Source organism: Odontesthes bonariensis, chromosome 4 (assembly GCF_027942865.1).
Source record: "Odontesthes bonariensis isolate fOdoBon6 chromosome 4, fOdoBon6.hap1, whole genome shotgun sequence".
NCBI lineage: Eukaryota > Metazoa > Chordata > Actinopteri > Atheriniformes > Atherinopsidae > Odontesthes > Odontesthes bonariensis.
In genome coordinates, this window is record NC_134509.1 from 29,263,917 (window position 1) to 29,287,571 (window position 23,655).

The following is a 23,655-nucleotide window of genomic DNA, read 5'->3' on the forward strand; positions in this document are numbered from 1 at the left end:
ACTACACCTAAACTAAGAGATAATAAAGCAAAGATGATGATGATCATTACCTTATCTGTTGGTTACCATTGAAGATCCCAAAATAGTAGTAATAGTTGAAGTAATTTCCAAATCCAAGTCCTTCCTTATTTAGCGATGTAATCCAGTGACAGTGCTAGCAAGAGCGCTGAAACGCTGAACTCCGGAGAGGAAATGTCAAACGAAGCTGTAGATTTTTTTAAAAAAAGTCTAACTCCTTGTTTGCTACTGGTAATCTAACTACCTGCCTGGTATAAGTAGCCTACACATGTTTCCCGGTTTATGTAAGGCGCCTATCAACAAACATTTCAAGTGATGTCGTGCCTGATTATAATGCGAGAATTTCAAACCGAACCTGCTGTCACCATCATTCGTCCACCAAGTGATAGCCCCAGCATTTAGGTTGCCAGAGTTAGACTATGATCAACTCGATCTTATAAATGTAATTGTGCAAACGTATTTGAAATACTTAATACATTTTGTGGAAAATTGTATGTGGTAGTCTTGTCATGGTACTGTAGTGAAGTTCTGAAGTGGGCCCAAACTTTTTTTCTCTGAGGAAGGTTACCAAACAGCTGCCCCTATTTCTCTGCATTATAGCCTATCGTCTATAATAATAATAACAATAATAACAATAATAACTTAGTTTTATATAACGCTTTTCAAGATACCCAAGGTCGCTTTACATTACATGTAGGCATGTGTGTAAATGTGTGTGTGTGTGTGTGTGTATGGCAGGGGGTGAGGGGGGGAAATTACACTGAATATCAATAAAAACAAATTTCATTACATTCACTTTACTCTCATTTTATTATTACTGAGGTCGTTCAGAATCACCTGAGATGTTGATATGTTATGCAAAATAATACTTAAATATGCCTACAGTACTATAACTATCCATTTCAAGTTAAAAAGAGGAGTGAATATTTGTTCAGTCTCAAAATATCCTTTTTGATACAGTTCAATGGTCGTCTATGAATACATGAATGAATAATTCCTAATGGATCACATATCATTTGAAAGAGCCATTTCCAATCTTTAAATAGAAAGAAACTTACAATGAACACTTGTCATTAGTTTTCAAGTTATTCTTGGTTATTTGAAATGTTTCTCAAATTGCCCATTTCTTTCGGAATTCTCAGGAATCTGGGGCATTGTTGTAAAATTCTGTTGGGGTCTAGAGGGTTTTAAGTCACTCTGCAGTTTTCCTTAGGTTAAAATTCTGGCAATATGCTAAATGCAGCATTAAGGCTTTTAACTAAAAAATGAGGTCATGTAAGTCAAACTTTAGTGCCCATGTGCTGTTTAAATACAGATTTTATGAATACCTTTTTTTCTGAAAGCATCTCATTCTTGGCTGGGTTTTGCTGTTTTCTAAATTACTTTTCATTTATTATGTATTGGAGTACAACATGGTGTCTCCGGCCTTGGTCCATTCCAGATTAAATGTTTCAGTCAGAGCGTGGATAAAAGTTACTTTCTACAGCTGGGGTCACATCAGCTGACCCAAAAGGATTTCTCTAAAATATGAGGTTCACAGAAAACACATGATTATTTTTAATATGCTCGCTGTGGTTTTCACAGTAAAAAATCTAACTTTTTCCTACTTGGATCTTGTGTTTTTTGTATGATTTTTAGGTCCAATGTGTGAATACAGTATGTCAAAATGAAAAAAATAATAATACTGTAAAGTCACACATGTGAAGTGACAAAATAACACCAAACAAGGCAAGGAAAACAGCTTTTAAGGCTAAATATAAAGGTGAAATCAAAAGTAGCCAAAAACAGCCAATTATACCCTTGACCCCAGAGAGTTCAAATGTGTGCTGACAGTCTTTGTCAGGTATTTATATTAATAGCTGTCACACATGGCTATTAAAGTCATTACAACAGGGAGCAGCTGATTAACATTGGAAAAGCAGAAATAATTCGACAACTGAAGCCAGAAATCCCACTGGAATTGAAAAGGAGGCGTCGTGGATGCAGAGCAGGAGCAAAGAGGAGAGAAAGAAAGAAGAAGTTCAAACCATCTCTGCCATCCGTCATCATGGGCAATGTAAGATCGTTAGCTAACAAGTTGGATGAACTTCTAGCCTTGACAAGGACTCAGCAAGAATATCGGGAATGTAGCATAATGTGTTTTACTGAGACATGGCTGCAGGATCATATCCCCGACTCCAGCGTCTCTCTGCCGGGCTTCCTGACTACGAGCAGATCGAGATTTAAAGAGTAGCAGGAAAAGGAAAGGGGGTGGATTGGCAGTGCTTGTCAACAACAGATGGTGTCACCCAGGACATGTTACTGTGAAGAGTCGTCTCTGCAGTCCTGACATTGAACTATTGGCAGTAAGTTTTCGTCCATATTATTTGCCAAGAGAGTTCACCAGTGTTGTTTTGGTGGCTGTTTACATTCCACCCTCAGCTGTTGCCGACACTGCATGTGATGTAATCAGTTCCGTTGTTGCTAAGATACAGACACAACACCCCAATTCTTTTGTGGCAATATCTGGTGATTTTAATCATGCCTCACTCTCTGCTACACTGCCAACTTTTCAACAGTTTGTCAGCTGCTCTACCAGAGAAAACAAGACATTGGATTTGTTTTACACAAATGTCAAGGATTCATACATTTCCAAATTAAGACCTCCCCTGGGTAAATCAGATCACAACCTTGTTTTTCTCTGTTCAGCATATAAACCCCTTGTCCAGAGACTACCTGTCACAAAAAGGACTGTTAGAAAGTGGTCACAGGAAGCTGAAGAAGCCTTACAGGGTTGTTTTGATGCAACCGATTGGATTTCTCTTTGTAAGCCACATGGAGAGGATATTAATGCCATGACTGAGTGTGTGACTGACTATATAAACTTCTGTGTGGACAACACCATCCCCACCAGAACAGTGAGATGCTTCCCTAATAACAAACCCTGGATCACCAGTGAGCTAAAGGAACTATTGAACAAGAAAAAAAGAGCCTTTAGGGAGCGAGACAGGGAGTTACTGAGGAGTATACAGAAGCAGCTCAAAGTCAAGATCAGAGAGAGCAAGGAGGTGTATAGAAAGAAGCTTGAGAGTAAACTGCAGAGGAACAATATCAGAGATGTGTGGTCAGGAATGAAGAAGATCACAGGCCTCAAACAGAGGGAGGAGCGGATGGATGGAAGTCTGGACAGAGCAAATGAGCTGAACACATTCTTCAACAGGTTCAGTTCAGGAACAAGCTCACCATCCTCCCCTCCTGTTCCCAGCCAAAGAGACATCCCACCCTCCTCTGACCCACAGCTTTCCTGTAACATCTCCACCTCCACCTCAGTCATGGATTCTTTTGCTTCCACTAGTTTGTCTTCAACCCAATCAGGAGATGCTGCTGTCCCCTTTGCCTCCCCCTCCCACTTTTCTGTTTCTTGAAGTCAGGTGAAGAGGCAGTTGGAGAGACTGAACCGGAACAAGGCTGCAGGTCCAGATGGTGTCAGCCCCCGAGTCCTGAAGGCCTGTGCAGAGCAGCTCTGTAGGATTCTGCAACACCTTTTCAACCTTAGCTTGACCCAAGAGAAGGTACCACTGTTATGGAAGACATCCTGTCTGGTTCCGGTACCAAAGAAAACTCACCCTTCAGACATCAATGACTACAGACCTGTTGCCCTGACATCCCACATCATGAAGGTCCTGGAGAGACTCCTGTTGACCCACCTGTGTAAGCAAACCAGCACATATCAGGACCCCCTGCAGTTTGCTTATCGACATGGAGTTGGAGTTGAAGACGCTATCATACACCTGCTTCAACAAACCCACTGTCATCTGGACAAAGCAGGCAGCACTGTGAGGATCATGTTCTTTGATTTTTCCAGTGCATTTAACACAATTCAGCCTGATCTGCTTCATCTGAAACTCCAGAAGACTCAGGTGGAGGCCTCAACAATCACCTGGATTAATGACTACCTGACAAACAGACCACAGTTTGTCAGACTGAAGAATTGTGTGTCTAACCAGGTGATCAGCAGCACAGGAGCACCACAGGTGGACTGTACTCTCACCATTCCTTTTCACTCTGTACACTTCAGACTTCCAGTACAAGTCAGACTCCTGTCATCTACAGAAATATTCAGATGACTCTGCAGTTGTCGGGTGTATCAGAGATGGACAAGAAGCTGAGTACAGAGAGCTGGTGGACTGCTTTGTGGCATGGTGTGGGAACAATCATCTCATCTTGAATGTTAACAAAACAATGGAGATGATTGTAGATTTCAGGAGAAACAGGGTCAGATCAAACCCTGTTTCCATCATGGGAGAAGAAGTGGAGGTGGTTGAGGAATATAAATACCTTGGTGTTCATGTGGACAACAGACTGGACTGGAGACACAACAGTGAAGCCATCTACAAGAAAGGACGAGCAGACTGTACTTCTTGAGGAAGCTAAGGTCCTTCAAGGTTTGCAACAAGATGTTGCAGATCTTCTACAAGTCTGTTGTTGAGAGCGTCATTTCCTCTTGCATCATCTGTTGGGGCAGCAGCATCAGAACCAGGGACCTAAAAAGACTCAACAACCTGACAAGGAAGGCTGGTTCTGTTCTGGGGACGACTGTGGAACCTCTGGAGACAATAATGCAAAGAAGGATTTTGCATAAAATCAAGAGAATTATGGACAACCCTGAACATCCTCTCCATGAGACTGTTATTGGAAAACAGAGTCTCTTCAGTCAAAGGCTTCTTCAGTTTGGATGCAAAACGGACCGCTACAGGAAATCTTTCCTGCCCACAGCCATCAGCATCTATAATAACTCCTTGATTTAATTGAGTTACATCAACATTTAATTTCCCTCTGGGATAAATAAAGTGTTTTTGAATTTGAATTGAATGTATAAAATATAGTGTTTAAAAAAATCAAATTCTATTATTATCGAGAAAAACGACGTCTCCCCACAGTGGGTAACAGGGTGGTGCACTCACAATCACAGTGGGGGCTCTCACAACAGCTCTTCAAACCTATTTAACACAAAGTCTTTTTAAAAACTAAATTGTTTCCTGACATAGAATCCATTATGTAAGTTTAAAGAGTACACATTTTTGCTATTTGCTTAAGTTTCACCTTGGCAATGTTCCTGTGCTCATCCAACTTATACGTGTTCATACAAATAAACTATCCTTCTTGTTGACCACAAGAATAGTAGTTGGAAACCACTGTATGTGTGTATATCTATGTGTTGTATTTGATAGAATAATGAATAAGCTATTATAAACGCAGTCTAAGAGATAGATAGAGATCCTTGAATTGTATAGTTATATAGTCATGGGGAAAAAAAAGGAAAAGAAAATGAGCTCTACCTCATCTTGGCTCACTTTCCTCACCATGACCAGAGGTTAATAATGCTGCTGAGTTACTCAGCTCTTAATTGAGTTCATGTCTGCATAGCATGTCTTCCATCCACCATACTTGTTTGATCTAACCTGCCTCATCCATGGCTGACTGATACCCTCTGAAAGGTGGTCACCAGCCGCTGAGAGGGGCAGTTCAATCCTACTAAAACTGAAGAACAAAAAAAAACTCTTCCTCTTTTTTTCCCCCTAATCAAACAAGTTGAATACTACATAATCCAAGTAGTGGATGTGCACCAAGTAAACAGTATGTGACACCTGTTGAAGAAGCATTTTATGTACATGCTGGTGTTTGTCATGCATCTCTCTGGGACCCATTTTATACACCAGCTAATAGCTGACTAGCTATACTGCAGTCCTGTCTTTTGTAACTTTGGTCCCATCTGATTGAATGTTACTGCTCTTCAGCTTACTATTGGATCACATTTTCACTTTAGGACACTTGGAAAATGCCAGAATATATCTGCTTTTTGCTCCATTAAAATGGAAAGGAATTTCACCTAATCTTTATCTAATTGTACATTCTCTCTTTAAAACATTTGCTGAAATTTATTTGTTTTCCTTCTGTCTTTTCTTAAATTCTCTGGACTTACTAGAGTTATTAATATTTAAGCTAAAGTTTAAACTAAATGCATGTTATGCCTTGGTTCTGCATTAACTGGATGGTGTTCCAAGTCAACCAGTGTAACACTTTTCAAGAAGAAGAGAAGGGAGCAAAGAAAAAACACCTTTTTTTTTTTTTTTTACCCTTTAGAGTAAAGAGCAGACAGCATGTCCATGATGCAATCATGGGAAACAACAGGGTCACAACATCAGTTGAAGTGTTTCTACCAGTCAAAGAGACAGGAGGGCCCCATCTTGGCAACATATCTTTTGCCCCCGAAAGCATTTTAATCCTAAAATAAACAGATGAGGATAAATAAGGAACAACATGTAAAAGAAAAAGCACGGGGGGAATACAGGGGGAAGTGGGAGAAACATTTTAATTCAACTTTTGAGGTTGCCACAGGTGGCATTTTGAGATTAGTGCACTTAGGGACAGAAATGATTTTATTTAGCGTTGATTACAGTCATTAATATAATAAGGGAGGAGAGAAAGAGACAGAGTGAGAGATAAATGAGTGCCATTTGTTATCCACATTAATCAACACCATCTCTGGTGTCAGTGTTGTGGGATGTAAGAAAGATGAAATGCTGGAATGGCTGATGAAGACACACAAATGTGGTGCTATATATATATATATATATATATATATATATATATATTCTTTATGGTTATATTTTTTTATTTTCTAATTTTACCATCACAGTGAATACTGTCATGTGCTTGCATACTACTTTTGATTTATCATGTGTATGTAAAAACCAGATATGGTCTGGGAACTACTTTAACACACATACAAGAAGAGAGAGCATTGATTTTTTTTCCTTTGCAGGGTTTGGCAAAAACAACAGCTTGCATCAGACGAATAACTTTGATATTTGCTGTGGCTGATGAAGACACACAAATCAGGGATTACAGCTCAGTTTCCAGAATAAAATGTTACCTTTCTGAAAACCATGGACAGGTGTCCACTAAGTGTTTCTGAACAAAGGGAGACCGGTTTCACTGCACTTATGAAATACTGACAGTTAAACAATGACGTACAAGGCCATAAAAGGCTGAAACTGGAATAAACAAAGATGTTTTTACCTATTCATATTATTGAGGATTTTTTTGTTACAAAGTGCTTTTGTTTAAACTTGCATTTTAATTTGTTTGTTTGGCTTATTGTTATTTTTTTACTTCCATGTTTTAGACAAATTTTTTCATGTTAACCCTTTAGGCGCCAGGTTTTTTTTTTAAAAAGACTAGATTTTGACATCTAAATTTCAAAAGGCTGTGGCTTCTAAATGGTTAGAGATAGAGACAAAGTGTAAATGAGAAACATATTGGGAATGACCTGAATTTCATGTAGGTTGTAAATTTTCCTATCTAATTTGCATATTATGACGTCATATGGTGGCGGCCATTTTGGAATTCGATAATTCTCAGGAAATAAATGATATTGTTGGTAGTGTTGAACTTTTTTCATCATATCCACCCCTCCATCCATCTGTTATGTTATCCACATATCAAATGGACAAGCAAACAGTGAATTGTAAGCCAAATGTTGCAAATTATAACCATTATTATACCACAAAACTCATATAAACAGTAGGCATTTTTCAGAAGCAGAGGCCTTATCTGTGCCCATCTATCCAGATTACAGTTTGTAGTTCTTTAGAGTGTGGAACCTCTCATGGCAAGGCACAGCACACAGACAGTTGGCACAATATTGAGAATCACCCTAAGTGTATGTGGGGAATAATTTACTAATCTTATTTGCATACTTTGACACCAGATAGTGGCGGCCAACTTTCAAGATTGATATTTTGAATGGATGTTGAAATTGTTTAGACAGATTATTCCCTGTCCCTTTGTTATGCTAACCACACAACAAATGGACAGGAAAACAGTATAATAAAACTAAGAATTGCACATTTTGACTACTGCTGTGCCGTATAGTAGCAAACACATGTAAACACCAAGTTGGTAGTGAACACAAAGCAGGTTATTTGACTACAGAGGCCTAATGTGCGCTTATCTATCCAGATGACACTGCTTGTAGTTTTTCAGAGTGTGGAACCTCTCATTGCATGGCACAGCACACAGACCAACCCCACACTGATTGCACCTGTGTTTTGTCTTATGGCGGCCTTTAGGGCGGGTACGATCAGAGCAAACTACACAGTCTGGGCGATCGTCAGTTTCACGGAGAAAGTGTCGTTCTGTAAGCCTCAATGGCATTTCTCCCCCCTCTGCTGAAGGCCTTCCCCTTGTTTTAGTTTCTTTCTTGGAGAAGCCCTCCAGTAGAGCAGTGATAATGCCCTGCACAAAGACCTTCAGTGGCTTGTGTGGGCCAGCAGTAGAGCTGCAGTAGATAATTTGGGCATTTACCATGGTTATGCTCAGAATGGCGTTGAAAATGCGATTGTACCATTTCTTAGCATGATGTGGAAAGAGGTACGTTTTCATCCGCCGATCGGCAGTGTCTACTCCCCCCATGAACGCATTATACTTATCCACACACACAGGTCTGTTGATGTCTCTGAACCCACTGGCAGTATGTTTGGACCTGATCCGTTTCCACACACAGGAGTTCACATGAAGGGTTGACAACATGGTGAGATGCTTCGTGTCATGCCATGCACAAGCCAACATTTTGCCATGCCTCATAAACACCGGGTCATCTCCTTTGTGCAAGGGCAGTGCTGCTTTTGTCAAGGCCTTTGGCATACCTCGTCTTGTGCTACTGACTGTCCCACACAAACCAGTATCATTTTGTGCTAACTCATTGGCTACAGCTGGTGACGTATAGTAGCTGTCCATATACACCTCATGCCCTTTCCCGGTGTATTTGGCCATCAGCTCACGAACTAGGACATGGGTGGCACCTAGGGCAGCAACCTCATCATCACCACTGTGCCCAGTGTACATTGACCACTCCAGAACATAGCCAGATTTGGCATCGCTCAGAACAAATGCCTTGTAACCATATTTGTCCGGCTTGTTTGGATTGTAAAGCTTCAGGGTGGACTTTCCCTTGAAAGCTATGGTCATTTCATCCAATGACAGTTCTTTGCGTGGACCAAACACAGCTGAGAAAAGTGTGATAATGAGGTCAATTATTGGACGCACTTTGAACAGCCTATCATAGCCTGGCTGGCCCCTCTCAACATACTCCTCGTTGTTAGAGAAATGGAGGAAAGACAGGATAATTTCGAATCGGTTCCTCGACATTACTTTCCCAAACCCAGGTGTATAGCACGGCCAAAATTCTGCCCAATAGTCCTCTATTTCTGACTTTTCCACCAGCCCCATGCACAAATGCAGTGACAGGAAGGCTTTCATTTCAGACACAGTAACATCATACCAATCATGAAACCGTGAGCTTGGCTTTAGCTGTTGAGCCCAGATACTGATGTGCATACCTATTTGTCTCCATTGTGATCCAGTGTGACTCCAGAAATTGTCCGTAAGAAAGAGGGACAGAAAATCGAGAGGTTGTGATTCAGTCTGAATTTCTCTATCACCACGATAGCCAATTGCCTCATCAAAGGGTTTTATCCATTCCTGTAAAACTTCCTCATCTCTCAAAAAGACCCAGTCACCATTACCGTCACCATCTCCAGCCCTGTTTAGCCTCCCCCTGCTGCCTCTACCACGTACACCTCTCCCACGGGCACTCCGGCCACGTTCATTCCTCTCACCCCCTCTCCCATTTAGCAACGCTTCATCTTCGCTACTTTCCGCCCTATTCAGACCACCCCTGCGGCCAATCCGACACCCACCAGCCCTTCTACGGACACTACGCCCCCGTTTACCCCTGCTTGTGTTGGGCAAAGATTTGGAAAATGTAGTGTTTTGTGCTTTGGAGATACTGGTGCGTTGCACAGCCGCAGCATTGCCGCGCAGTAAAGCACCACCATGGCTAGCACGGTAGAAAGAATTGACACTCACGCTGGTCCCAGCGCTACTCTCACCTTCACTATTTCCACCATTCCCACCAGCCCCCCTACGAATACCAACACTCCTAGTAGCCTTTCCACTAACTTTGTTAGGCAAAGGGTCGTGTGCTAGTACATTTTCCTCGCTTTGCCCAGCATCGCCATTGCCATGCAAAGACGCACCATGCTTAGCGAGCTCACTAGTTGACCGACCGTCATCTCCAAAAGAAAGATCACATCACTATAAGTAAACTTTTTCCCAGTCATCTTTTATTTATTTTGTCTCTAACTCTTGTAATCCAGCAATACCGCTTCAGCAATCAAGATCCGTGGCACACTTTCTCCGGTTTTTTTTCCTACAACGTGGAAGGGACTTCCTCGAACATTTTACATTACAGTGTGACGTATTCCGAGCCAAAGTATAAGTTCGGGATGTCTGCCAACTAGTGGACGGGAGTATACGGCAAATTTGACACTCTGCTTGGCTCTATCGTCTGTTAAAGTCAACACCGCTTCTTGTCGCAATATTGCGACTTTGGCGCTTAAAGGGTTAAAAAAAGTCAAATTTTTTTAGGTGTAGGGCATGGATACCTGGTGAAACTGGTAAAAGCATTATACAATGAAACAGTAGTCAAAGGTATAGACTAGCTGGTGAACACACCAAAGCATTTGGAATTTTAAGAGTGAGCTATCGTTTCAGAAGATGGTAGAGACCAGAATCAGCCTTAAAGGAAAGAGTTAAATTCATCAGGTGGTCAGAAAAATGACCCCAGATTAATAGTAATGGTGCTCTGTTGCTGCTGTGCAACCGCTTGCAAAGATCTTTGCCTGTCAACTTTTGTTGATACAGTATGTTAATACTTTCTAAACAACTTTTCAAAATGGACCAACATGCCATTGTTGTTGTGAGCCTCTCTGACTCTCTGACTCTTAAAACCAAGTACTTTTCTTGTTTTACTTGTATATTCCATGCTATAATAACAACATAAAAATGCAGAAATAAAAGACAGCCTCAAAAAGTTTCATTATCACATACAGTACATACAATAATATAGAAAATATTTCCTTGTTGAAAAGTTGAGACTCAGTTATCAGATCTTTATGGCTATTTTAGTGACTTGCATGCCTCTGTGAACATAATTACATTAATATCCTGAGTCACTTCAAAGTGAAGCAGCACAAGACAATAATCTTGCATTCAAATATGACTTAGTGAGCCTTAACTGAGACATTTTATTAACTGACCTTTTTACATCAGCAGTAAATATCTGGTTGCCATCTTAGTGTACTTGCTTACAGGCAGCGTAATGGTCACATAACAGGTTATTTCTATGTTTAGTTTTTGTTTCTTAAACACAACACAAATGTCTCATAAAACTTAGGACAGAACGTGAATGTTTATGGCACCTTTCCCTGAGTGTGAAACTTGCAAGTGAAAAGATTTGTAAATGTTAACGTATTCTGCTGTTTGGACTTCTTGAAAATCCAAAAGAAAACAGAGCCAGCATGTCAGTAAACATTACATGGCAATCGTGCCTTAAGGAGTGTCGTGGTGATTTAAAAATTTGAATGCCAATGTAAAGGGGAGCTTGAACATTCCACCCTGGTATCTAAAATGCAAATGGGTATAAATATTGAGTTTAGAAATAAGCTCAGAGGAATATTGCATCATCTGTCTGACTTTGTGGCAGATTATGTGTAATTTTAGACACATGGGCAACTCTGCTCTATTTTGGTCACCCAGCTGCATATTTCTGAAGTTTATATCTGATATTTACAGCTTTATTCAATATTTAATTAAAAAACCTTCATTATAATTTTATCGTTGGATTGTATATCTCCTATTCAAGATATGCTTTATCAGGGAAACATATTACAGATGAGATGTAGCGACAAAGCATGAACTATGTGAGCCTTATGTTATAAAGCCATCCAACAATGCACCACCACAAACTCTAACATACAGATTACTAGAACTCTGACTTAGAGCCACTTAGACAATGTCTGGAGAAAGAAAAAAGCTTGAAGATTTCCAGTTATGTCATATTTGTGTCCAAGGGCTTAACCTTCTATTGTCATTGCATTAGAACAGATTGAGACAACGGAAAGAGATATAATCAAGAGTCCGAGAGATATCATTAGATCAACACTAGTGACGGACACTTGTTTAACAGTTGAAAGTGATTTTATCATTAAACACCTTTATCAAATTGCAAAAAATGCTCTTCCTTAATGTAATCACAAGTTCTCAACCTTTGAAAGACATACTTTGTTAACGATGCCTGTGGGGGAACTGTCTGGGCGGAGGAGAGTGATATCATACTAATACTACCATACATCTGTCATTTTATTAGTGTCCAACCACAAGCAAACAACATGATGCCGGTAGCTCATTGGTGCAGAAGAATGACTTTGCAGGGTCCATTTAATCTCCTCCTTAGAGCAACGTATGCCTACACATATGAGCAAGTGATAAAAACAGCATTTGCCATAATATGGGGCAAACCATATGTAGACAATTAGCTATATGCAATTAAAGTGCCATGATAAGGATCAATGACAACAATCCCAGCAAATCCATGCCTTTATTGAGTCCTCGATGGCCCCCTAAGAGCATTCAAGTCTGTTAATGCACAGCTCCATGTATTTTTAAGTGCCTCATAACCATTGATTTGATGTTCAAGCTGCAACATAAAATGTGGAAGATATGTCTGAACTTTGCCAGTTGGATGAGGGAGAGACATGTAGAATCATACAACGTAGTATCGCTGTGTTTCTCTTTAAGCTAAACCAGATCTAATATCATCTTAAAATATGATCACAGTTAAATATGACAGTTATGTACATCATTTGTTTCTCAGAGGGGGATTTGAAGAAATGTAGATTTATAATTACACTGTGTGTAATGGAAAAAATTTAATTTGGCTTCGCAAGTTCTCACACGAACACTAATCAGAAAGCAATTTTAGCTGACATTCAGCTGTTTAACTGCAACGGCAACGCCATGTTTGTGTGAGTGAAGGAAAACAAATTATGTATAAATCTCCCATATTTTCACATTTCTACATCCATAAACCCAGGAATGAAGAATCTTAAGTACAGCAGATGAACAAATTTGACTTTATATTGGAAAATCTGTCCCACTTAAAAGCAGCCACTGTTAACAATAGCTATTCTTTGTGGACTTTGCGTTTCAGTCCCTTAATCTCGTTTCTGTGATAAAACACTTTTTCTTTTTTTTTTTTTCTTAAGCTAAATCAGCCAAATGCCAGAGGGATGAGATGGGTGATTCTACCTAGATAAAGGACAACATAATTACTGGAAGGAGGTAAAGATAATGAAGTGATAAATGTTGGCCTGAGTTTAGGAGAAGGTAAGAAAATCAGCAGACAATGTAATTGTTTAACATAAAATGAGGTCACAGGAAAGTGAGTAAAAGATTGCAACAGTATACAACCTCAAATCGGAGTAAGTTGAGATGGTACGAAAAAAAGTTCCATTTTCTTTGACTTTCACTTCATTGCAGACAATTGGAACCCAGCATATTTTTTATTTTGTCTCTTTATATTTATTTAATATTTTAATATATATCCAACTTTGAATTTCAGGCTTGCAACACAAAAATGAGCTTAATAATAAGCTGCTATGACTGTGTAACATTGCAGTTCCTTTTAACACACTTAAAGGCATTCTGGCATTGACAATGCAAGAGATGGAAGTTGCACTATCCAGATGATCTTTTATCATCTGTGTGCTCACACACTAACGATAGACGATAGAATATCTTCAACAATAACACAAGATGACAACTTGAATAAAACACTTCCCAAAATTGAATCAATTGTTGAAAGCATACAGAAAATAGTAGCATCTTCTTATTTGTAGCTGAGTGTTTGCTGGTTAAAAGTGTCATGACCCATCAGCTGTTGCAGATTATTGTCGCAGCTTCACTGAAGCTTTAGCTTGCCGTTTCATGCTCCCTTCAGGTCACTGTTGCTCTGCCTATAACTGGCAGTTAGTGGCAGAACATATAGCTCTGTATCAAAGAGTGGAAAGCAATATACAGGCAAGTATTTAAGATCTGTTAAGCTTGAATCCTGTTAAATTCAAGCTCCTAAATTCATGATTCAGAAAGGCGTAAGATTTAATCAATCTTGAGATGACTTAAAGATTTTTTTAAAAAGACATTTAAGCAAGAGAGTTCCATGAGAAATAAGGTTTGTGATTAAAATCCAAACATTTGTGGGGGCAATACCAATACCAGTGTCTTTTCATCCTCTTTGGGCTAATTTGTTTCTGTGCAACAAATCTATACAAATAATCTACATTAGCACAATTGTGTTCTTTTCTTGATTCTTTGTTTTCTTGGTTCTTTTACGGATTAAATACAAAGTAAATCACATCTCCACTCCTTTTACACAGCATACTGTTTTCAGGCGGAGAAAACCATTTAGATACCAATTCACCGCCTTTAATGCTGAAACATCATCACCTAGGCGGGTGAAAGGGTATGGCTTAAAAACTCCAACTTCACTCATCATCTTTATGGTCGGCCATTCAGAAGACAAAGATGACAGGTTCTCACTCATTTTAACGAGCTGACAGCAACACAGAGGAAGAGAGGGGACGAGGGCATGAAAGAAGGAGGGCAATAAAACTGAGATGAGAGGCCCAAGGCCAACGCATGCACTCAGAACTTTTCTCTCAAAGATGAGCCCTCAGTAGGACACGAGGTGACGGTGAAGAAGTTGTGAGTGTTTTCTGCAGCGTCTGTTATATACTTAAAATTCAGCCGATGGCAGAGTGTGAGCTGTACCAATATGTGGAATTTTCATCATGACTGTATAGAACGAAAGGATGCAAATCAGACCCATGATCTGTTTACAGCTGATATTTTAGTGGTGTTTTCATAGCAAGTGATGCTAAATGCTAATTAGATTTGTCTCTTTTCTGATCTTTAAGATGTTATCCAGACAGTGGTCTGTTCTTCTCCTGTGGCTTTAACACAGCTCTGAGTCAGACTTTACTTTCTGTTCTCCCCTGCAGCTCGAAACAGAATTTATCTTAATATCCGATGTTAAAAGGTGTCAGCGCTCCAGTGTCCTGCTGTTCTGTGTCAATGCACTAATTCACACGTTTGTGGACTTTTCACCTTTCCGTATCACTTATCATGATGATCCTGTGTCTCTTGTTCAAGCTGAAGAAAGTTGTTACTCTGTTGAGTTTCATTAATGAATACTAATGAGGGGCTTACTGAGGTGGAACTTTTCTGCCTCCGACATGGCAAGTGTCTGGTGAGGAGAAACAACTGCCTTTTTCAAAGAGTTTTTCTGTGAGAATAGTGAAGGTTAGAGAGAACATCTGATTTTATTTGACATGTTTGCATTCATTCTGAGTCAGCACAGATGGAAGAGGGAGAGATAAAAGGAACATGAGAGTTCTAATGTCTTACAGATGAATCTCCTCTAAATGTCATGATCCGTGTGGTTTTGATGTTTTTCGATGTTTGTCTTTCCATTCGTTTGGGTTCTGTCACTTCCTCACTCGTTTCCTCAGCCTCTCTTCAGTACAGTCATCAGCTCCACTCCCTTCACCTGTGCTCACTTATCCTCAGCTGTACTCATGTACCAATCACCCTCTTCTGTATTTAAACTCTCTTTAGATCCTCAGCGTTACTCTCTCTCGTGCTGCGCCCGGTTCCTTGTTTCTGTTTTGGTCAGTCTTCTAGTTATTCAGAGTTTTGATTTTGTTTTCCATGTTTTAGTTTTATGTATTTCCAGCCTTTGTTTAAAATAAATAGTTTAGTTTCATTTTTGCCTCCTGGCTTACGGTCAGTGTCTGCACCTGGGTCCTCCTTCCATGCCACCACCCACACGTGACACGAAAGGAGACATCCCGTCCCATTTCATTTAGTTTCATTCATTCCTGTGTGATAACAGTCACTGAGGTTTTCAGCGTGTTTATTTTGTTACTGGTTGCACCTAACGGAGCTCTCACTTCCGTGCTTCATTCTCTCAGGAACCTTAACTCATAGCTGTGGTAGCTATGCTGGTCTGTGACAACGTAAGCGTGTAACAGAAAACAAGAATTTGTGAGTAGTTTCTTTTTCTGGGCGAGTACAAGTTCAAATGTTTGTCGCCAGTGTTTGGCTCAGTTAAATGCAAGTATATATCTGACCAAACATGTCAGGTCACACACTCTTTATGTCATGCTGTTGCAGTATAACAAGCTTTGGTAGCTGTAAGCGGTCTGGCCATCAACTTTCAGAACGGAATGATACTGCTGAATGCAAGATAGGCATGCAGGCACACAATCATTCAGACACACACAAGAATTGAAGTACTTTTCTTGGTGAGGGAAGCAGCTTCGGGGAGTTTTAACAGCAGGAGGTGAGCTGTCAGGGATTTCAAAAGTTCAGTGTCAGAGAGTGAGTGTGTGAGTAAAGACTCTAGATGTGCCTGGCTAGCCTATAGGAAATGAATTCTGCATTCAAAGACCTTTGATAGAGCCCTCGACCAGAAAATACAATTTATGTCACCTGTAGTACAAAGTCTATGCAAGAAGGCTTTTTCTGTTGGCAAAAACAAAACCACAAATGGGTTGCTCATTTTGTGATTCTGGTCAAAAGATTTCAATTAATGTGTATTTTTCAATCAATTTCTCCATTCTTTCTGCATCCTAAACATGCAAGTGTTTTTCCGACTACATCATTAGAGGCTTAAAAATACAAAAAAACCTGCAAACATTCCTGATCTTGTTTTGTTTGTTTTTTGATGTTTTATATCAGTGTGGCCGTTTCTGGCAGGATTTTGTCCCAAAAAATATAGGCCATTCACAAAACCAAAGGCTTTCATTGTCCCAGAAAAGCAAGAAAGATATTCCTTTTATGTCAGAAAACTGTTCTGTCTACCTGGGATCTGTGCTCGATCATTTTTGCACGCTGGAGTCTTGTCAGAGCTCATAACACACAATAAGAAATTAATAATGAAATATAAGTAATAATTGATTAAATTTATTTTGAAGTAAATGCAGATATAACTGAGTTGAAGCAACTCATTTTTGGGGAAAAACATGTACATTTTTAAACTTGATAGCCCAGTTCTTCCTTCCCTCCCTCCTTCTGAAACCAAAACCTTCAGATTAAGGGATACGTATCAACATGGCAGTAGAACAGGCGATCTATCTAATCAAAAGAAAATCGTTCCAGCCTTATATGTTTTGAGGAATCACTTTTTCAAAATCAGAGCAAAATTTACATTAGAATAACAAATGCCATCGGATGAACAACATGCAAATGCACTAAGAACCTGAAACACAATAGTGTAAAAAAGTAAAGTGAAGAAAAGATTCATTTCAGAGGACTCTTATTTTAAAGCTGCTCAAATGAAAAGGTTAATGTCACAGAGCATGACGTTTCAAATAAAGCTTCAATCAAAAATAAGTCTGCTGTTGACAGACTTCAGGTTCTATATCTTTGGAGCTTTAAACCACTTCCAAAAGACTATATAGATTAATACTGTAATCAAGCAGGAACGACACAGAAAATGCATTTTCCTTTTTCTATATGTCAACTCACTGGCTTCAGCTGTCTCCATGTCATGATGTCCCTGTTGGGAACTTGTCAGACCTACTGCAAGTGGGAGCCACCAACACAGAAAATTTCATATGGATGATCCTGATCACAACAGTGTGACTGATCAGTCCACCCACTGGAACCACAGGGAGAGGTACTCTCGCTAATCTGATGAACCACATGATTTAGCATAAAACCATGTGCTAAGTCCTCCACAGAAATATTCAATGACGCATTAAATAGAAAGCTGGTGTGTAAAAGGAAACAGCCATCGTTGACTCATACCTAAAATCTGTTCACAGTACAGGACTTTGATCGGTCTTAACTTTTTTGTTTTGGTCACAAATGTAAAGCTTGGAGCCCAGCATGATGGATTCATGGATTTGATCTCACAAATCTTGCTGGAATCCTACTGCATCACAGGGTAAAGTATCTCATACATGCTCTGGAGGTCTAGTGGTGTTTTGAGAATCCTCTGAATTCACCTTCTATACATAAAAGCATTCATTGGGCTGTCCTGTGCACACATCCAAATCGCTTTGCTTTCTTCCCAGACAGCAGATCATGACGAGATTGAATTACTGACTCAACCTTCAACCCGGACTCATTATTCACCAACATTATCTGTGCTGCCATCTGATCACTCTTTTGGCTTGTTCTTAATAACAACTTCAGCAGCAAACTTCCCTCCAGCATAACCTTTTTCACTTGGTAACAGCTCAGCATTAACATTTGTTGACTCATTCTTGTCAGACGAGCGTTCTATTTCTTCACTTCTGAAAACATTCATACTGTCCTCCAGTATGTGCTTTGCTTCATCGCCTTGTTGTTGAAAGGTGCTGAACAAATTAAATTTCCCCCGTACCTCTATTTCCAAAGATGTCAAAGATTCAAAGGAACACGTTGGACTTTAACTTACACAGATTATTTGCTACAATATGTGTACTTTTTGTATCATAATACTATATTACTATAATTATTGCCATTTGAGTTTATTTCAGTGAATATGTCTGGACATATTTTGAACCTTTAATTGTGATCACGTGATCTTTTAAAAAAAAGAAATGAAACCTCTTATTTTATCAGCTGAACAATGATAACACAGTAATAACTTGGAAATCCTGAATACTGATACTTTGTATGGAATTTTTTACAATGCATTCACTTATTTTACACGACTAATTCCAATGTGCAAATTTGAATACATATGATAAAAACAACATTCCATTCATAATTCTAAAAGGTTTATTTAGCCCTCTAAAATAACTCATCCAAAAAAACATCACATGTCTTTTCAGTGACGTCTTCTGTCGGACACTGAGCTCTCAGTAATCCAATAAGAGCTTGGAAAACATGATTTAGTGAAGAAAACAACAGGGCTGTCAGCCTCACTGAGATACACTAATGAAAATAGATTGCATTTAGCTTGGTAATCATAAAGAGGGGAAATGCATTTAAGAATTTAAGTACAAAGAAAGCCATATATCTAAATGTCTCAGAAATGATTTGGTTTGGAGGTTGTTTCAAAAGTATACTATATAAGTGCTATTGCTTCCATAGTATGTGAGGGCATTTCCTTGTATGGTGCACGTGCCTTACCGACAATTAGCTGACCAGTCAGCTGACCCTGATCATTCCGAGCATTGACAGTCACGTTTCTGTCTGACTGGAGAATCAGTGGACTGTCCTATGAAGAGAGAGAAAAAAGGGAGGAAAGGGAGAAATGTTAATACAAAATGACAAATTGTTTACTTTTACTGTTACAAACAAACAATGGACTGTAAAATTGCCTTGTACTTTCTATCAACGCATGCATTTATGTGCTCCAGGCTCCATAAAGGGACAACAAAGCAACTGTAAGATTACATAGTTTCCCAAAAGCATAGATGCCATTATGACAATTTCCTTAATGTTTATATTTTATTGTTTCAAAATAACAAAAAAGTGAAAGGGCACCAGGCGCAAACCCTGCATGGTCAGTACTCCCTTTGGCAAGGATCATAACTTGTAAATGTTATTAATAGCCAGCTAGAAGTCTTTTAATTCTTGCTAAGATTGTTTAAGATTCTCATGGTTTTGCATGAACTGAACTCGAGCAGATTTTTGTTGTATGGATTTTCCTGATGACTCTTTTGGTTGGGTCATATCAGAGCAGATGCAGCTGTGGTCTTTGGCAATCATAGTGTAGTTTCATCTGTCTCTGAAGTAGTCCTATAACCATACATATCTTACAATTTGCTATCGCAAAATTCCTTGCACGGTTCTTGCATTTTCTTCACTCTAAAATTATACAAACCAAAAATATCCACCGAACTTGTTTAAAATATCTACATGTTTTATCTCAAACTTTAGGCATTTTAGAGATAAGGTTCTGCACAAATATTTAACCAGAGGCAAACTTTTTCATACAACTGTGCAGTTAGTTCTCTGCTGTCTTCTCTTTTAACTGCATACTATCGTCAATTCAGTCAATACTCCATTAACTCGAAAACCAAGACTTTCTTAACAGTCACTGTCACAGTTCATGCTTTTATTCTGTGAACCCAACATACTTTGCGGCCAATTTGCATAATCTATTCAAAACAGGATTCTGCCTGAGAGTGTGTTTTCTTGTGTGAAATTGTGTGTTTGTGTGTATCTGTATCACAGAAAGGCAATCATTCTCAACCTAAATGAGCTAAATGCAACTGTGACCCTGACCTCCGCTCTCCTCTTTAAAGTCTGATTGAGCCTCACACTGCCGACATTAGTTTACATTCATTGGATATGTGTTGCAATGAATGCAAACTCGGTCTCTGTCATTTTTATTAGGGACCAAAGTCAATTTAACAAGCCACTCCGTCTGTCCCTCTCACAGCCACCTTCCCTGTAGTCTGTCTCTTTGTTTTGACTGTATATGTCACTCTAGTTATCACTTCTCCTCTTCTTTTTCATCATCGCTTTGAGCTTATATAATTTTCTCTTTATGCTTCTCGTCTTCTTCTCCCTTCTTCCTCTTAAATTACTTATTTGTTTTGTCTGCATGAAATGAACGGCTCACAGGTGACCCAATTTCTCTGTTGATTTCCCCAAATTAATATCTTGCCGCATTCCCGTCTGAATTCTAAATTAGAATTGTGTTAAAATTGGAAAGTCGTTGATCCGTTGAAATGGAGAAATCCTTTTCCACCCCTTCTCCATCCACTTCACTTGCCCTCTCTCCTCCTCTGTGAAGCTATTTGTTATGGATGGATATTTTCCAGTCTGCTTATGCAAGTGGAGACAAAATTTCAAATATGTCACACCTGTCTGTGCTCTATTTAGGAGCATCCGGTAGACTCCTGGGACAGTGGCCACAAACAAGCACATTCCAAGCGTGATGGACAAGTACACACACATACAAATACAAACAAAATAGATATTCACACACACACACACATATGGGAAGAAAAACAAACACAGACGCAAGACAAACAGGGCGTTAACATTTCTAGATGCATAAAACTCCCTCTAAAGTCTTAAATAGCGCTCAGGTTCAGGTTCACATGCAATCTCGCCGCTGTGTTCCAACACACAGACACACACCATTCACTCACTGAGAGCCAGGTGTAAAAATGATCAAACATCAAATGAGTGTGCCACACAGTTTATTGTGCAAACCTTCTCCCTTCTGTTTCCTAATGCATGTTTGCAGGATTAATCATTTTCAACGGGGCGTGTGATAGGCTTTTCTGTATTGTTTTTCCATTTTGTTTAAAGCAACGGGTGCTTTGTAAAGTATGACAGATGTAATGTGCTTCGAATCCTTCCAGCTCAATGGCCAGTGTGCATGAGCAAGCATGATCCCATTCACTTAATGCAGGACTCGCATCTATTAGCACGACTATAGATGCAAAGTCATATTTGATTAAGCAATAATATGCAAATGCATTGAAATAAGAGTTCTAAATAATTGTTGCAAATTAAACACTTGGTATATAATTGTTAATTGAAGCCAAACAGTGCTATCGGAAACAATAATGGCTTGTCCATCTTGATGAGAAAGTTGTCCAGTTTATTTTAAGCCTATAAACAGTAATCATAGATTCCAAATAAATAGCTCCTGGTTGCCACTTTAAATTAAAATAACTTGTTGTGTTCAGTCATGCTGGAACACAATACTTAAAAGAAATCCATCCTGCACATGGATCATTTTAACTGTGCAGTCATCACCATAACTGTGGAAAACAAAGTGATAGATTTGATGATGCACACTACTCCTATAGCGTGTATTTAGTCCAGGACTTGTTCACACAACCTAGAAAATGTGCAATAGACACTACTGTTATTATTAAAATCCCACTATTGCTATTCATAAATACCTTTGTTAAGTTTTTACTTCTATTAAAAAAAATTAATTGACGCTTAAAGAAAACACCACCATACAAGGATCAAAAGCTCATAGTCACAGTGTAGAAAAATTCAACAGCGTAGTGATACACTGATAAGCGTTTGACTTGAAACCATGAACGCCCTGAGTTTGTGTGGGATTCATGTTCCCAGATGCTCTGGTTTCCTCCCACAGCCTGTAGACCTGTGAAAAGAAACTGGTCTGGGTTCAGTTTCTGTAAGGTCAGCTGGATCTTTTGAGCCATCAGTAAGACACCTGGCATTGATCAGTTTTGATATCCCTAAATTATGGATGTCATGAGTACACAACACAAATCTACGTCACAAAAAAAGCCTCAACAAAAACGAGTTTTGTTTTAACAGGAAATCTATCGTGAAGAAACAGGGCAGAGGTTGAAAAGGACATATCCTAAATATACATTTTAGACTAACAAATATACTTTTCTCATACGTTTGTCCTTGCAGAAAATGTATGTTACGCATGCCTCTGTGTCATGGTGTGTTTAATGTACTTTTTGGTTCTTTTAGGTTAGTTTTCGAATTAAAGGTCATGGGAGCAGCCCAGATCCGATGGCCCACTGGTTTTCAGACTGCTCTCACTTTCGTTTGTTTTGGCTGGGGATGCCCTCTCCCTTATGGGTTTTGGTTTGTCAAGTATTTATTTGTATTGAACTTCTTTTGAATGGTTTTATGGTGGTCTTACATGTTAAGGTTCCTCTGAGCCTTTGTTTATTTTCGGGACCATAGCAATGTGTTTGTTGGCAAATTTCATTTTATTCCACACGAGCAACATTAGAATGTCTCTAAAATTAAATGGAACTTTTCTCTCCACAAAAGTACTTTCCCTAGCTTTTGTGATGATGATTTTGGTAATTAATACAATCATTGCAAAGAAACAGTTTGGTATGTTCTGTGAGAACATTTTATTCATAAATCTTTTTTTTTCTTTGTTTAAGGTGGTAACCTGATCCAGATTTCTCTTTGTTTGGAAAATGTCCTTTTTAATCAAAATTCTAAAGTAAAGTTTAATCGCTTGAAAAACTAATTTGACAATTTTAGAATATTGGTGCAACTCCGTGAGACGTAGATTTGGTAATGAGAGCATTCTTGCTATGCCTGTGTGCCATGCATATCACTAAATCAGGCACTGGCCTTGCCCCTGTGTAGGATTTAGTAGTGTAAACCACAAAATTATTTGTGCACCATGTGCTTGGCAGTACAATATAATTATGAAAATTTAAGAACATGTGCACATAGTCCATATACGATTAGTCTTTTCCATCCATCATTTTCCCTGTGGCTCTTATGTTTGCTTTCTTTCATAAATATACCATCATCATGCAAAATGCACTGACAAATAATAAAAATCGCACACACGCATCATGGTCCCTCAAGTGAGCTGACACAACATACACTACTGCACCATTAATTTAGTTAATAGTTTAATTTCGCTTTGATAATAAATACTGGCACAGGGCTTCCAGCCTGAGGTAGCCAATGTAATTAGTCAGGTAATAATACGCTGCAGACTGGTAGCTCATCATTCCAGCCTCAAGTCAGCAGTACAGATGGGTCCTAAAAACAGCTCTCAGCTCTCCTGTTTCATTGGGTGTGTCACAGTTTGACCAGAAGTCTGACAATTTTGGCCAAGAGTCAACGGTCACATGTGATGCAATTGATTTTTTTTTCCTTTTTAAAAATCGTTAATCACTGTAATAACAACTTTCTGCTTTCTGCTGCTGTCTGTCTCACTCAGACAGCTGCATACATTTTCCTAATTCATCATTGCCATCAGCA

General features: G+C 39.1%; 1 protein-coding gene across 1 annotated transcript in view; it reads right to left on the minus strand.

Moving 5' to 3' along the window:
- Positions 1-23,655, minus strand: part of LOC142378896 (zeta-sarcoglycan-like) — a 352,977-nt gene that overhangs the window by 79,696 nt on the left and 249,626 nt on the right. Inside the window, exon 4 of the mRNA XM_075463875.1 lies at positions 19,090-19,177. Coding sequence (XP_075319990.1) covers positions 19,090-19,177 — 88 coding nt within the window. The remainder of the gene's footprint in view (positions 1-19,089; positions 19,178-23,655) is intronic.